General features: G+C 44.3%; 1 protein-coding gene across 1 annotated transcript in view; it reads right to left on the bottom strand.

The window, feature by feature from the left end:
• LOC146178422 (sodium- and chloride-dependent glycine transporter 1-like) overlaps window positions 1-16,159 on the bottom strand; it is a 39,145-nt gene that overhangs the window by 19,255 nt on the left and 3,731 nt on the right. The window contains exons 2-8 of the mRNA XM_084579965.1: window positions 15,173-15,294; window positions 13,391-13,522; window positions 12,419-12,588; window positions 10,744-10,928; window positions 9,618-9,750; window positions 8,000-8,134; window positions 4,031-4,134 (exon numbers count right to left, since the gene is read on the bottom strand). Coding sequence (XP_084436091.1) covers window positions 4,031-4,134; window positions 8,000-8,134; window positions 9,618-9,750; window positions 10,744-10,928; window positions 12,419-12,588; window positions 13,391-13,522; window positions 15,173-15,294 — 981 coding nt within the window. The remainder of the gene's footprint in view (window positions 1-4,030; window positions 4,135-7,999; window positions 8,135-9,617; window positions 9,751-10,743; window positions 10,929-12,418; window positions 12,589-13,390; window positions 13,523-15,172; window positions 15,295-16,159) is intronic.

Genomic DNA, 16,159 nt, shown 5'->3' on the forward strand with positions numbered 1-16,159 from the left:
CGCCGCAGCCGATCACAGCTCGCGTGATACTGGCGTGATATTGCAACACATTCTCGCGCTGCAGTATACATTGTTCTCCAAATCAAGTTCCAATTGAAAAACATACTCATGCCGGGCATTAAACATCGTGATCTTAATTAGGAGGAGGAAGAAACAACTTCGTTGAACGCATTACTAAGCGTCGAGAATGTCTTGGGCCAGGGTCACCAAGGCCAGGTGGTCAGAGGTTAACCAAGACCGCCAAGTTAGGGAAGGAGGGTGTGGAAAGGGGATGTGACTGAATTGTAAACGAAGAGGAAAACATGCAGTGTTCTATGTTTGCATAGTGTTCAGAACAATTTGGGCATACTGGGGAATGTTTGATTCGTTTTAGAAACGATCGGGCAGGAGTAAGGAGTGTATTTAGATGTATGCGCCTGAGAATGCGTATTTGCGTGTGATTTTAATTAGGTTCTATCTGCACCACTCCTTCGATTCCCTTAGGTAAATACGTACGCCATACACGTACACCACTTCGCTAAAGACAGACCGCAGCCATAAAAGACAGGCTGCTGAGATCATCGAATAACTAGAGGCTAAAGCAGCCCGTTGCGGAGAAGCTTGCCAAATGCGGCAGCAGTGACAACGGCCGATGGCTCACGTTCGTGAAACTTGGTTCAAGTTAAGCTGAGTCTCTCTTATTTTTTTTAATCTGTTTCAGTTTCGGTTTCATGTTACCTAACGGAGGTTCGGAAGCCACAAGCGATTATGAGATCACGAGACCTATACAAAAGTTGCTTTGCAGTTGTTTCACTTAAACTCTTACACTATAGCTGCTCTTAAATCTGGAGACACACTGACTGGTTAAATAGCTACTACAATGCAGTTTTTGTAGGCACTAAATGATCACCCATTTATTTATGGCGTTGGAACCAAAGTTTTGAACCTAAACCAACACTGAGTGGCATAATAAATTAAATATTATTGATTTATTGTACATACTTTCAAGGCCGGTAGGCACAACAGAAAGGAGTGGTACAGTACACTATTTGCAGAACTAGGAAAAAAGAATGAAGGAACTATAAGGCACTTTGAACAGTAAGCTTGAAATTGGTGCTGTCACAAATGGTGACTGAGGAGGCGAGAAGGCGGTTCCATTCAGTGGCGGTTCTTGGTAGGAATGAAGAATGGTATAGATTAGTGCGACAATATGGCACTTCAACTTTGGCTTGATGATCGATGCGAGATGAGATGTAACTGGGTCTGGTGAAAAGATTTTCTTTCAGGAAAGGATTGAGGTAGTATATTTTATGAAAACAACAAAGGCGAGAGTGCTTGCGACTTAGTGAAAGGTCAGGCAGATCTAATGTTTTTTTTCATGGATGTTACGCTAGAATGACGTGAATAATTAGAGAGGATAAAGCGTGCTGCACGGTTCTGAATGCTTTCAAGTGAAATAATGAGATTGGAATGAGCAGAGTCCTATTAGGTACACGCATATTTTAATTTTGGACGGACGGGCGTTTTGAGCATGGTAAGCTTTAGTGAGGTGGGAGCGGATGCAAAGTTACGTCTTAGATAACCTGATGTTCGATTAGCATTGTTAATGATATCTTCAACATGCATGTTCCATGAAAGATTGCTAGTAATATGCAGGTCAAGATACTTATAAGAGTTATCGACCGACAGGACAGTACTATTAATAGAATAGAGGGGCGGATCAGGAGGGGTAGAGCGGCAGGAGACACGTAAACATTTGCATTTATTTGTGTTAAGCTGTATTTGCCATTTGTTACACCAATTTGATACACTAACCAAATCATCTTGAAGCTTACTGGAATCATTAAGGTTAGTTATTTTGTGGTAGATGACGCGGTCGTCTGCGAACAGCCTAATTATTGAGTTAGAGATACAGTCAGGGAGGTCATTAATGTAGATGAAAAAAAGCAGGGGCCCCAGTACCGATCCTTGCGGTACACCGGAGGTAATTGAACAAGGTCGTGAGGTATAATAATTAGCGGTTGCGTACTGGGTTCTGTTAGAAAGAAAATTCTTAATCCATGCAAGTACGTTGGGTCAATATTATAAAGGGAAAGTTTGAAAATAAGTAAAACATGAGAAACAAAATCAAAAGCTCGCGAGAAGTCCCGAAATACATAGTCAGTATCAAGTTGCTGATCTACATTAATAAACAAGTCGTTAGTAAAAGACGGGAGGGTTTCGCAGGAAAATAATTTTCTAAATCCATGTTGTGCGTTGTTAAAAAAGGAATTCGTCTCGAGAAAATTAATGAGGTGTGAATAAATTATGTGCTCTAATATTTTACTTGAAATGCATGTCAATGAAATTGGTCGATAATTATTGGAGGAATGAGTGACACCTGATTTATGAACCGGAACCACCTTTCCACCTTCCAGTCTTTGGGCAGGGTAGAAAGCTGTAAGGACTGGTCAAAAATCTTTGATAAAATAACACTTGAAAAAACTTCAGTACACTTTAGCATTTTTGAATTGATGAAGTCGGGACCACAGGATGAAGAATTTTTTTTTTTGATTTCTGATAAGTTTGGCGATGCCAACCCAGTCAAGCAAGATAGGATCCATAGGCGGAAAACTTGGAGATGATAACAGTGGTAAATCTGGCTATACTGATGGCTGAAAAAAAATGACGAGAAGGTATATTGTTCAGAATTTCGCCGCACTCGAGAGTTGGAACTGGCACGTCTGATTGAATTAATTGGAGAATATCCTTTTTAGTACCTGTAAGAATAGACCAAAACGCCTGTATGCTAGAAACCAGAAACGATGGCAGAGTGGTATTTAGGAATGTGTTTTTGGCACTGACTACTGCCGAACAATACTCTCTGGCAACGCGGTGATAACGAAACCAATGCTTAGGATGATTTGTAGCTTTAGAGCGGCGAAACACCGTTTTTTTTTTTTTTTGTTGCGCAGGTGCTTTAGCGCATTATTAAACCATGGTGATCGGGGCTTAGAAGGCTCTCTTCTTTTAGGTACGTAGCGGTCAATTATCGACAGAAGTTTGTTTTTGTACACAGACCAGTTTTCATCAATTGTTCGTTGTGAAAAGTTCATTAAGTAGTTTGTAATTAAAGACTCGAATTCGGCAGTTATTGACGAGGCATCAGCTCTGTTATAATCTAGTATAATGTTTGAGCTTTTTTTAGTAACATGCGCATTAAGAGTGAACTGGATCATTACATGGTCGCTTATACCTTGCAGGAACGTAAGAGGCGAAACAAAGTTGGGGGCAGTGGTAAGAATGAGATCCAGGATATTGGCAGACGTCAGTGTAGTGCGTGTGAGGTAGTGTACGAGTTGAATAAGGTTAAAATCGCGGCACGGGCTCAAAAATTCTAAAAATTTAGGACAACTCTGTTTCACAACTACGTCATCCTTCGACCACACAACATTAGGAAAATTGAAGTCCCCTAGTATTTACTCACCGTAGGTAAAATTGACGCTAAAATCATTGTTCACTAATGCTTTACGCATAAATTCTTACAGGAAATACAGTGAGAAAAGTTGTGTTTGCATCCTTATAACAACCAATAATAAGCCTACTGCATACCTATAGGTATACCTGCATACCTATAGCGTGCAGAACTGCACATAAAAATTTTTGTCCCATTTTGTATTAAAATAATTGCACCGTTTCTTCACTCTGAAGTTTTTGTTGTCAGGAAGAAAAAGGAAGAGGTTTGGCCGTATATGCAAAAATGTTATTTGTCGTACGTATGAAATATTATGCTCGCCAACATTACACTGTCATTTGCATTTTATACTCTGCTGATTTTAGACCTACTTTGAATTACTTGAAAGCTACGGCGCTGATGCACAGTCATTATAGTATGAATACATAGCTAAGTCTAAATGGCTATATAAAAATATCGATTTCAAAGCGCCGGGTGACGAAAAAAAGAATTATCTTAGTTTTCTAATTCTTCGGACGAGATATTTAGCGTTGGCTAGGTTCCAGGCAACATATGACGCCGTTGCAGTCTCTGCTGCGGCGTTATGTTCGCACTCACCGTACAATATTGTTGTTGAAGTCATTGTAGCTGGCGAAAACCATGTTGAGGCCCTGGGCAAGGCTCATGGAGAAGAATATCTGGACGGCCGCTGCTCTCCATGTCTGCACAGCCATTCAGAGGGGCGGAAAATGAATACTTCGTCTAACAAGATATTGCTTTACGGATCCGACACACACACACACACACACACACACACACACACACACACACACACACACACACACACACACACACACACACACACACACACACACACACACACACACACACACACACACACACACACACACACACACACACACACACACACACACACACACACACACACACACACACACACACACACACACACACACACACACACACACACACACACGCACACGCACACACGCACGCACACGCACACACGCACGCACACACGCACACACGCACGCACACGCACACACACGCGCGCACGCTACGCCCCAATACTTCAGTATACCAAAAGAAATGTCTTCTGAATGCATTGAGATGCTAAAAATTTAACTCTGTTTCTAAATCCTGGTGTGTATGGCATTCGTTACGAGAATCACAACGTGGAATGAGACTGCTGTGTGACTGCGAATTATCTTTCTTCGTTATTTCGCTGTCAGTTTAAACCCACCTCCACGTGGGTTATGACATCAGATGAAGTTCACAAAACTGCCAGGCCAGATGTGACAGAATTAACCACACCATGTCTTAATTTAAAGGAGCATGGACACAATTTTTATTCTTGTCTTATCATTTGTAATGATACGTAAGACATTGTACACGTTTCCCGACGCGATATTCGCCTACGACCGCTGAATAATTTATAATCGAATATCTTTTCCCAGCTGTTTCAGTTTCAACAGCCACTTGGTGGCTGTGACGTCAAAGTCAAGTCTAGGTCACGTGAGGGATGAAAAAACAATATAATCATTTTACCTTGTAGTTTGAATTCAGTACATCGCTACAGTCAGCCTACCTCAAGGACTGAAATCACAACATGCTAGTGAAGAGTCAGCGAATATATCGCTGTTTTTTCATGTCGCGCGGGGCATAGTCTTGATTGCGACGTCAGCGCCAACTGCCGGCTTCTGAATTCGAAATCACAATTGATGAGAAAAAAATTCAATTAAATTAATTTAGTGATTACAGGAGGAACCCGCGTTGTGGTCTATATGCAGGAATGCTTTGCTTATCGTTACCAAGAAGAAAAATGCTACCAAAATTTTGTGTCTATACTCCTGTAACTCCTCCTACTTCAGTTTTCTTCAAGAGCGTAAATGTTGAAAATCAAGGCAGAAATAGTTTTATTCACGTGTATTCTAGGTGCTACCAGTGACATAATGGTTGCCCCAGCATGTCTTTAACATATTTCCTTTGTGGCTCTCATAATCAATGCAAGAGACACATATTTCCGTTATTTCAAAATAAAAAGAATTTGTTGTCCCCCTCAACCTTCTCCCTGAAATGTGCGCCAGTCAATTATGAGCAGAATGCCGTGTTCCACGCTACACACAACTATTCAGCAAAATGAAATTCCCCGATCACCTCTGGTCAAAATGGCTATCAGGCTAAGGCTTCAGCTATGCGCTAGGCCGCCATATTTAGGCTCGCACTACACCTTGTTTTAAATACTAAACAGCCGAAAACCCTGACAGTTAATTAACCGACAAGTTTGAGACTTATGGAGAGCGACGCGTTACAATACATAGTTCTTAGTGCACATTTTCAAGTTGACTGGTTCGAAAAATACCGTTCCAGATACAGCATCACAGCCATAGTCTTTGAGAGTGTGGCGCGTGTCTCCTTTCTCGTATGACGTCTGAAAGTGCTTGAAAAAGTCTGAGTTGTGCAATCCTACCTGCCAAGAAGCCTGTTTTGATCTTCGCGGCTTTTTTTGTCATGTTACATTTTTATACGCTTTCGAGCAACTCAGCTGTGCTGGCTGAATGGGGTTCCGGTAAAAACGTCCCCAGAAAAAAGGTCGCGGGTTAGATGTCCCCGGAACAGACGTCCCCCCAGAAAAATCCCTTTTTGCAAAGCAGGTGAAAACGCCTCCAGGCAGGGGCAATCAAATTTACCATACCGTCAATCTTTCGCCTGGCCTGGCGCTCTGCTTCTCAGGGATGCATTGCTTGGAAAAAGTGTTTCGCCTAACTAAGTGTGAACACCGGCCGCAAGTTGGGTTTTATCCAATGAATTACCAAGGGGACATTAGTGTCACAACACATTTGCTTATTACTTTGCATCTCCTTTTATAGTTTTAACCTGAACCTGATATCCAGTGTGTGTGTGCGCGTGCGTGCGTGTGTTTGTGTGTGTGTGTGTGTTTCTCGACGCGTTTTCTCGTTCTGCGTGCTGTAGCTCCTCATTACGCTATAAAGACGTAGACTGATTCTACATGGCAAGTTGTAAAAAAAAAAAATGATGATGGCAGCGGAAAAGAGTGACCGAGGGCAAGTGCGTATCTAGATCACTCTGCGCTTCAGCGACGTCACTGATCGAAGTGTCTTGTAGCGGTCGTGTGGTGTTTCATGACTTGGCCTACACTGATGATGGCAGCGGAAAAGAGTGACCGAGGGCAAGTGCGTATCTAGATCACTCTGCGCTTCAGCGACGTCACTGATCGAAGTGTCTTGTAGCGGTCGTGTGGTGTTTCATGACTTGGCCTACACTGAATTATCCTGGCATTGTATTCTACTCCGACAGTAGCTTCGTCTTTGCCTTGTTTTCTCACTGACCACCGGCTTTGGGGGCGGACGTTGGGAATGGTACTACGTACTTGATCGCCATCTTGATTTCTTTAGTAAAGCATCTTCATCACCACCGGCAAGCAGCTAGAATTTTGCCCCATGGCCACCGAAACTGTTGGCTCTCGTCAGTGAAAGATATTTGAGGGTGTTCCAGTACGGGTTCTTTTTTTTTTTTTTTTTGTGAGCGGTTACTCAATGCTACTAATCAGACCTCCAGAGGACCCAGACACAATCGAATGATTACGGCTATTACCATAGTCAGCACAGAATGCAATAAAATATTTTCTTTTTTTTTTTTGCCAAATAAGTTTTGGAAGGTTATATTCTGAGCAGAATTTTGTCTTGGGGACGTTTTCACCTAGTAGCCGCTTCCTCAGCGTCCTTTCCTTCCGGGTACGCTTTTCTGGGGCCGAATCTTCCGGGACGTTTTGCCTACACCCGACTGATTGTATGTGATCTCGGCTTCCCGAGTCAGATATCATAATAATGAAAGGAGATAGGAAAGGCTGCATTTCAATGGAGAGAATTTCAAATTTCAAAAAGAACATCAGGCGGTTAAAACAATTCCGGTGAATGGAACATACATTACAAGGGATCCTTTCTCCCACGTAGATCATCGCGGTTTTCATCAATTAACATGCCTTATCATGGCTTCAGCTGGGCTTACCGAACGATATGCCTCAAACACTCACAGACAATTATTTGTCTTTCAGCGAAAATTTGATAATGATTTCCGAGTGCGCTCTCCTGACGTGGCGTATAAAGGCTATATGTATACCTTACCGTATTACTAGGCAGGATGGATAATTGTTTCGTTGGTAAAAAGGAGAAAATTTCAGTAAAGCCGTTTAATACTGCTTAGGTGTGGTATTGCGAAAACATAAATGCTGCTTGTCCTGTCCTCAATTCTTATTCCTCCTCACGTTTGCAGCGTATCGCATTTGCCTATCGTTGCCGCATCTGTGCGTCTTGCTGGAACTTTTGTCGCATCGCCTCGTCCTTTCGTTATTGAAGTCCTTCGCCGGCATGCCGTCGGGCATGTAGTGAACTCTCACGACGAGCGCGACGCTTGGATATTAGATATTACGATGCCGCGCTGTCAAGTGCTCTCTGCAATTACGGCTGTGAAGTTATTTGTAGCTTGGAGACATGTCACATCGGTAATTGTCATAAGCAGTCACTTCACGGGTGTGGTGGAGGTCACCTTGAACAGGGCAAGTTTCTCCCATTGCGGGTAGAAGTAATAGTAGAGTCCATTTCCGGCTCCATCCAAGGTGATCCCTCTGAGGAACAGCACGCCCAATATGAAGAAAGGTGTTACGGCCGTAAAGTAGGATACCTGCACGATAAAATGAATGTCAAAGGCTTTCGATAAAATATCAGCAGGCGTGGCCGCAGGTCAGGGTCTAGGGAATGGAGCTGGAACACTGGTTCTAACAGGCAATTAACATGCCTCATTTGAACTGAGCATTTTCATAGGCCCCATCCTCATCAAGTATCTCTGTATTCCTCATGGCATTACGTACCCAACGCTTTAAATAGAGCAATCTTCTCAGGCACAGTCGTGGAATTGTTTCTCTTCATTAAACTTTCCGATGTACCTTATCTCGCACGCTACCACGAGAGCTGCAAGGCGTTGCTCTGTCTTGTGACGCCATGACAAAATAAAAAAAGGTCAATCAATTCAATTCAATTCAATTTATTCAACACCGTGAAGATGTTGGGTGCGCCGACAAAAAATATCGATATCGGATATCAGATATTGATATCTTAAAGAGTGAACGTATGCTAGTGATAGTAATACCTCAAAGTCCACTTTCAACCAGCGCTCATCACCCTATTAAAACTGAAGACTCAAAATATAACACAGGTAAGATCGTACCGAGTTCTTCCGCGCAGCGGACGGCATGTACAAGTCGTGCGTAGCAGTGGAGAGACCACGCGAATAGGGAAAATTCGATCCCAATGTTTCTTGACGAGGAAGCGGCTGTTTTTCAGACATGCATAGGACACCCAATTATATGCTTACCTGTTCACTGGAGCACTTCCGTTAGAACGCCTTACAAAAACTGTGAGGGTTCCACTATTATTGAAGAAAGTTTCACAACCGTATACCCGTTGGCGGCAGCCGCAGTTGCTGCTGCCGCTCCGATCTTGGCTATAGCCTACACGCTTGGTAAGCTTTTCACCAACGAGCTAGGTTGCCTTCTCTTTGTTAGATAGTCTTGGCAGCCTGTCTGACACGGCTAAGGTCTGTGTGTTTAGCGCTAGTGGCATCCTCTACGCCATGCCGCCTCTCTTTGTCACGCAGCTTGGTTGATTTGCCCGACCCTACTCTCTCCGACCTCGTCCACACTCGCCCAGATATTGTATGTGTGCGGCGTATTTACCTAGGTTAAATTAAGTATCGGCGCAGATGAAAATTGATGAAGATGACAATGTTTTCTGCACAGCCTGAGAGTGTTGCAGTTTTACACGAGGCATGATCGGTTGCTGCGATGGATAGTGCTTTCGTGCCTGTGCACGATGACGAAGGTGACGACGTTTGCTACACAGCGCCAGAGTTCAAGGTCAAATGCTCGGAGCCAGATGAGTTTGAGGCTTGTATGAAAGCAGTAGAGTTAACACTAAAAATCGGTAACGTAGCGATTTAGCGTGATCTCCCCCTTTTTGCGCACCACCTGGCTAACATTGCCTTTAAGTCAGAGAGAGAACGGAAGAATGAGTTTTGGGTGCAACCTGATACGACAACGCCATTAAACACAAGAGAAAGCGCTCCTTGAAGATATATTGGCGTAAAAGAGGACAGTTCAAGAACTCACCTTTCCCGAGGAATGGACGCCCTTGAAGACGCACAAGAAGACGGCGACCCACGAAATGGCCAAGCCGATCATAAGTCCAGGCTGTAACCGACCCAGGTCGTGTACTCCGGGACTAACGCCCAACACATAGTTCCTGGGGTGAAACATGACTCTGTGGTCAGCGTCTGGAGTTATCTATAACACAAGCACACGACCCTACCGCCGACCACTGCGGGATGAAGTGCAGACATCTGACAATATTCGTCCTAGCTTACGCTACAATCTGCCACGCACAGTCTCCAAATTAACAAATGCAGAAATTCTGCACAAAGGATGAACGTAAATAATGGAGAGGGAGCGTCCCAAATTTGATGAGCTAAAACTTCTTACTGTCATTAGATGTGCGGGCCATTCTTGAAGAAGAGCTTCTGAGAGGCATATCAGTATAGTCATAACAAGGTAGAAGGAAGCATTAACTATTGCCATTTTAAACAGAACGCTGGACATCGTAACATCTCAATCTTATACGCCGCTTGCTGCGATTGCGCTAATATAGAGTTCTAGAGTCGCAGTTTATCCTCAGCGATGAAGTCAAGGCTCGTAATTATGTAACACGCCCCATTTAAAGCATAAAACAGCAAGAAATAACAATGTTCTCAGCAACTAATATTTCGAAGTGATGACCGAAAAATTTTGTTCACAGACTGCATCAACCACTGATTTATGCATATATGCATTTAATGTCATTAATTTCCGTGAAGCACTGCGGTTCACACCATTTCGTGAAGCTATTTTGCCATATTTTTGGCAGTGCAATTCTAACAGTAGAGAATAACAACGCCTCATGCGCTGCAAGGCGCCGTAGGACAAGAAAATCACTCACGTTAGCTGTGAATTCCTAGAATGTTTCCTGCTTGCTCCGGGCAATAATTTCTAGAAAGATATCACAAAGAGCCCTCATTCGCTTCCATGTTGGCCCAATATCGAAATGCGGTCATAGGTTATGATGCGGGCTGCGGATTGCTTTAGACAACTTTGTGGCCTTTACCGTGACCTGACATTGCACAGTAAATGTGCGCCTTTTAGCAGTGGTAAGCAGATATAGCGTAAAAAACAGAAAGACTGAGCATTCCGGGAAGCGACCCACTCATAGAACTCTTCCGTTGCTGCGACAAGAAGGTCGCTGCAGTTTCCGAAAGCGTCGTTGTAGACCTCCATTGGAACAAGCACGGTGCCTCGGGCGCCCCCCAGCGCCACAGTGGTCACCAGGTCTGTGCCGTTCTTGTCCACGTACATGCTGTACAGCGTCTTGTTTACGAATTTGCAAGCTTTCTGCGTCAAGAGCCACCCCACAGCGTAAGCGGGCATTAGAAGCTTAAGCGCGACAAATCACAACTCTGCGGAAGAAGAAAAACAATAAAGCAAATGAAGCAAGAAGGAGAGGGAGAAAGAAAGACATCGAGAGAGGTAGATAAAAATGAAGGGAGAGAGAGAGGGAGGGAGGGACGAAAGCAAGCAATCACAGAATTAGCGGGCAAAGAAAGAACAAGAATATGCTAGCAGCGGACAGCTTTATATTCGCGATGTAGAGGTCTTCTGTGTGTCACAGAATAATGAGCTTGATGCGGATTTGTGAGGAACGGCGCTGGCATAAGCCACATTTACTAGACTTGGCATAAAGCGACTGAATATGTTATTTTCTTCTTGGATATTCTCTGCTTCACACTTGCTCACAGAACGTGGTATTCCATTATTTGGCTTCCTCTGTAGAACACAGTATATTAGACTAACATTCTACAGAAGGGAACGACCAGAGGAAAATTGAATAAACGGGGGAGAAGCGCACGCGTTTTGGGCACAGGATCCTTCACACACGTTGTGCCAGCAATATGACGGTGGGTAAACCACAGAAATGAAGCAGCAGAGGTTTATGGCATGTGCGTTGTGTGTTTTAGGAAGGCCCCGCTATCTATACCAGGGGGCCGTCCTCCAGGCTTGAAAACTTGCCGCCAGAATGGATCAGAGGCCGCACGTGAGATACATCGCCCACATAACGAAGGTTTTTGTCTTGCTTTCAAAAAGGGCTGAGTCATCAGCGAAAGTCTGAAGCCCGCTTCGCACGCTGCACATTTCTCATCCCAACGATGCTGTTTCCATTGGCCAATGACAAGGGCGAGTCGTCAATCTAGCCACAGACAGCCATTGACAGGCATCGCAAAGTCGGTGCGGTTGTTTTGCGACTAACCAATGAAGAGCACCCAATCGCCGTGTGTCCATGCTGGAAGGGTTTCCGAGGCGGAAGAAAACTGCTTATTGTAATCAAAGCATCCAAAATATTGCCTTGAATCTAAATGTATGCGTGTGTATAAGAGCATCAACGCATTCCGCGTGTGTATCGGTTACCTATAAGTTGCCTACGATTAAGAGAGGCAAAGTAGATAACAAGGACAGCGCTGGTCCAAACAAAAGCGGTAAATCTTCCGCAGCTTGTTTTAAAACACGAACAAAGATGAATGCAGTACTGAACGTTTTCTATCTGAGAACGACACTTAAAATTGCGATTTTCTTAAGTGGCTACCTGAGGCATCCTCATGCAGTATATGGAGTCACTAGGGATCATAGTAAAGAAAACCTCCAACCAGGTACCCTGATTGTGTTACTAGGACCATCATGCCTAAATGCATTCTAGAACGTCGATTCTGCGTGCTAAAATCGGGAATAGTTTCTGCGTTTTTCGGAGCGTACGGATGCTCGGGGATTTTTATCCTACAGGATTGGGATATAAATGTGCCGGGAAAGCGGAAAAGGCAGCAGGCACCCACCAGCGCACTGGACGAGTCGTAGCAACGTGAGTCGGCCCACGCCGGGTCGCACCACGTCCAGGGAAGCACCTCGTAAAAGGAGTACCACAAGTAGTTGAGCGCGTATGACAGTAGCAGGTTGTAGTAGAGGCAGATGATGAAGCAAATGTACATCATCGCCCAGCCCACACCTGCACATGATGAAACACAGAACACATAAATGGCAGATAAGACTTCACGAGCCTCTGGTTCGTGAAAGGCGATCGGGTTATTTAGCAGGTCCTTAAGGCGGTGACAAGTGCCCTGATATTTCGCAGAAGCCAAAATGCATCTTTTTTCTGCATGAGTCTTATCAATCCTAACTCATAGCCAAGAACTGCTCTCGTCTGCGACGTCGCGTTGCTGGTTGAAGGTTCACTGATTTCAGCGGATTCGACATAGTGAGAGCTCAGTGAAGATAGGCTCCCATTATAAAACTAAGAGTTGAGTGACATGAGATGGTGGTATGAGTAGATGAACTTCTAGAGCTCTAGGACGCCACATGAACCCGCCCAAATACAAGTGCGGTCGCTAAGAACCATGGTATATGGCACTCTAAGGCATCGGCACCTTTCTCCCTGCCTCGAAAGTATAATTTAAAAGTGCAAGCGAAGTCACCCTAAAATTCTAAGATTCAGTGTCAAATCCTAATCTTACATACAGATTTAAAAATGTCTTCATCTCACGAGTATTAATGTTTTCGAAATGACGTCTCTAAACTTACTAATAGGTGTACACATTCTCAACGGTGATGGCTTAACGAAGCACGCTACCCGTTGAGGTAACCTAGACACTCAATTGCCTCGCACGTCGAGGCGATAAGGGCGTCGAGACGAATCAGGCAGCGATAGCACGATATATGAGTTCATACTCTCGGTAGACATCTAAACAATCCGCGTAAGTTTAGAACTGTCACAAGGACAGACAGAAACACGCAGAGGTTGCATTACTCACCCCTGGCGATGGGTACGCAGTCGAAGACCTGCGTGCCGCCCGCGCTGCGGAATTGGCCCATGATCATCTCCATGTAGACCATGGAGCGGCCCACCACCGTCATAATGATCAGGTAGGGTAGCAGAAACGCCCCTGCGGTGACAATGCACAATAAATCGGGACTTAATTTGACCAGGGCTAATTAGTACATAGGTATTAACGGGAATCAAAGAGCGAAAAAAAAAGAGTGCAGAAGGGAAAATGTAGGCGCTGGTTACCAACTGTATTCTTTCATAAAACCTGCAACATAGATACCCTCACACTTATTGTTGTTACGACTGTAGGAAGAAGGAAAAGAAAATGCATGGGAAAGCTACTGACTCCGTAGCTGAGCCACCTCCGCTGTTTCGTGCGGACAGAGGAGAAAATAAAGAAAGAAGAGGGAGAGGGAGAGAGAAAGACGCGCGTCGCAAAAGCCGTCCTCCGCCACCGAAGCGGAGGCGGGTGCAATGACGGCCTACCCCCTCACACTTATCACGTCGGACGGTCGGTTAAAAAAAAAAAAACGCGAAAAGCCGGAAGAAAACTTTCAAGGACCATGATACAACTATCAAGAACTGAACACAAATAACAATAAATTAAAACATTGGTATACCCTTGAAGCCTAACTATTGGTCGCACAAAAAAGGCACACTGAATAAAAACAGCCCCTCGTGTGTATACAACTCCCAATATATGACGACGACAAAAAATGAGTAACGAACGAAGCAAATAAAAGAATAAAAATAAATTGAAATGGGCAGAGAGTGTAAAATGACGAAAAAAACACGTGAAATATGGCTGAGGTGGGTTCGAAAATGCAAGAATTAAAACACCCGCGAAGAAAAAGATGCTGTCATCACACTAAAATAAATTACTTGTAGATTCACCAACGACTAACAGTTGACAAGACAAAAGCAAAACAAAACAAATTCGCCAAGGGAACTAAAAACAAGTAAACTGAACAAGGTTGTTCGTGAAAAAGAAGCATTAAAAACAGGAGGATCCCAGAGTCGGCAAGAGCCTTCGCAGGCTCCAGTTGGTGGCTTTAACGCAAAAATCGAGGGCGTTCCGAGAAATACCTTTAGTTAGTACCGACAATTATGGATAGGGTGCTGGTGCACGTCCACTGCCTTTTGAATGAAGAAACTCAATTATCAAGGAGAAGACCTTTATAAGCTCATGAGTGCGCGTGCGTGCGTGCGTCCGCGAAGTCACTTCGCGAGATTCTGCGTGGTTCTGTTAAGAACATTAGTGGTAGAAAGTGACCGATAACAATAGGGGTAGTCAGTGATAGTGACTGTGATGATGGTATCAGACTGAGACGTCATCGCCTGATGATGTCATAGACCATGGCTGGACGCGACGGCGTGACTAATAAAGGGAAGTACCGTCATCATGACGTCACATCCGGTCATGGCGTCACGTCCGGTCATGACCGATAACTTCACCAGGCGATTCACGCATATACGAAGCTGACCCCGCCGGGCGTCCATGCTGCAGCTTTTTTGTCCCCAGTGATGACCAAACATGTGGGCTCTACATAACGGCAGACACATTGTACGAAGAATGTCCACAAATATTACATTAATAAGCCACTAAGCCACTCCCATCTGCTTGGCTTCAACACTTGAATACAGTGTTCGCTATTATCTACTGGTTGGCTACTTTAAATAAATAAAGAATTTCAAGACATTGATTCTTTCAACGGCAGTTCGTGGGGGCAATTTGAAAGGATTGCAGCTCCTACACACGCGTACTCACCCCCACCGTTGCTGTAGGCCACGTAAGGAAATCTCCAGATATTTCCAAGCCCGACTGACATCCCTATGGTTGCCAGTAAGAACTCAAGGTTGCTGGACCATTTCTGGCGCGGCACCTCGATGCTGTGGGTAGAAGAGAAGGAGGTGGTTGAACAAGAGTGCGCTGGAAGTAACGGACTGTGTCGTATAAACCAAACGCCGCACTCTTAACGGAAGCGACGAACCAATTCATGATTTACCATAATTTCCGGGAAGCCCATTTTACTATGAAATGACGCAATGAAATCACAATGAGCTGTTAGCAGTACTTAGCTAGGACGAATTGGGTCATTCACCATAACTCGCAACACATGAGGCTTCTACCGCATTTTTGCATCATGCTCGACAGGCGCGTAGAAACACAATCATCATCCTATGTCGTCATTGCCTTTAGCAGTGCTAGAAATGGCCTGTGAAATAATGTGCAGTAAGAATATCACGCAGCTTTGAATAGGTATTAATTTTATAAATGCTCAGCTTTTCACAACGATATCCTGTCTTCGTATATGTGAAAGGGGAAGGGGTGTAAATTCGACTAGCTCAAGTGGACGTCATCCCCTGTGTATAGACCCTTTACAGCGCGAGCGCATGGGCGCTGCCATATTTGATCATGTGACCCTTCCGCCATCGCTGGCCTTCGGGCCTTCTGGTTTGACGGCTTTCGGCGCGCTAGTACTCGGCTGCATGGTGCGGCGTACCCGCTATCGCTGGGGACAACGAGCTTGTAGACAGCTGAAAAACTTCCTGTGAATGCTCATAGTGTGTGTGTAGGTGCTAAAAATGTTTAATTTAACCACGTAGTTCATTTATTGCGTCCTCCTAAATGTCTGCATTGGCTAGAACGTTTCGACAAACCCATCAGCCGTCGACTCTTTTTTTTTTTGCTTTTTTTATCAATTCCCTCTCTAGTGCTCTTTGTGGAAAACGTGACTTTCTGTAAAACTGAATA

The sequence above is a fragment of the Amblyomma maculatum genome, chromosome 9 (genome assembly GCF_055883805.1).
Source record: "Amblyomma maculatum isolate TAMU_Amacu chromosome 9, ASM5588380v1, whole genome shotgun sequence".
Taxonomy (NCBI): Eukaryota; Metazoa; Arthropoda; class Arachnida; order Ixodida; family Ixodidae; genus Amblyomma; species Amblyomma maculatum.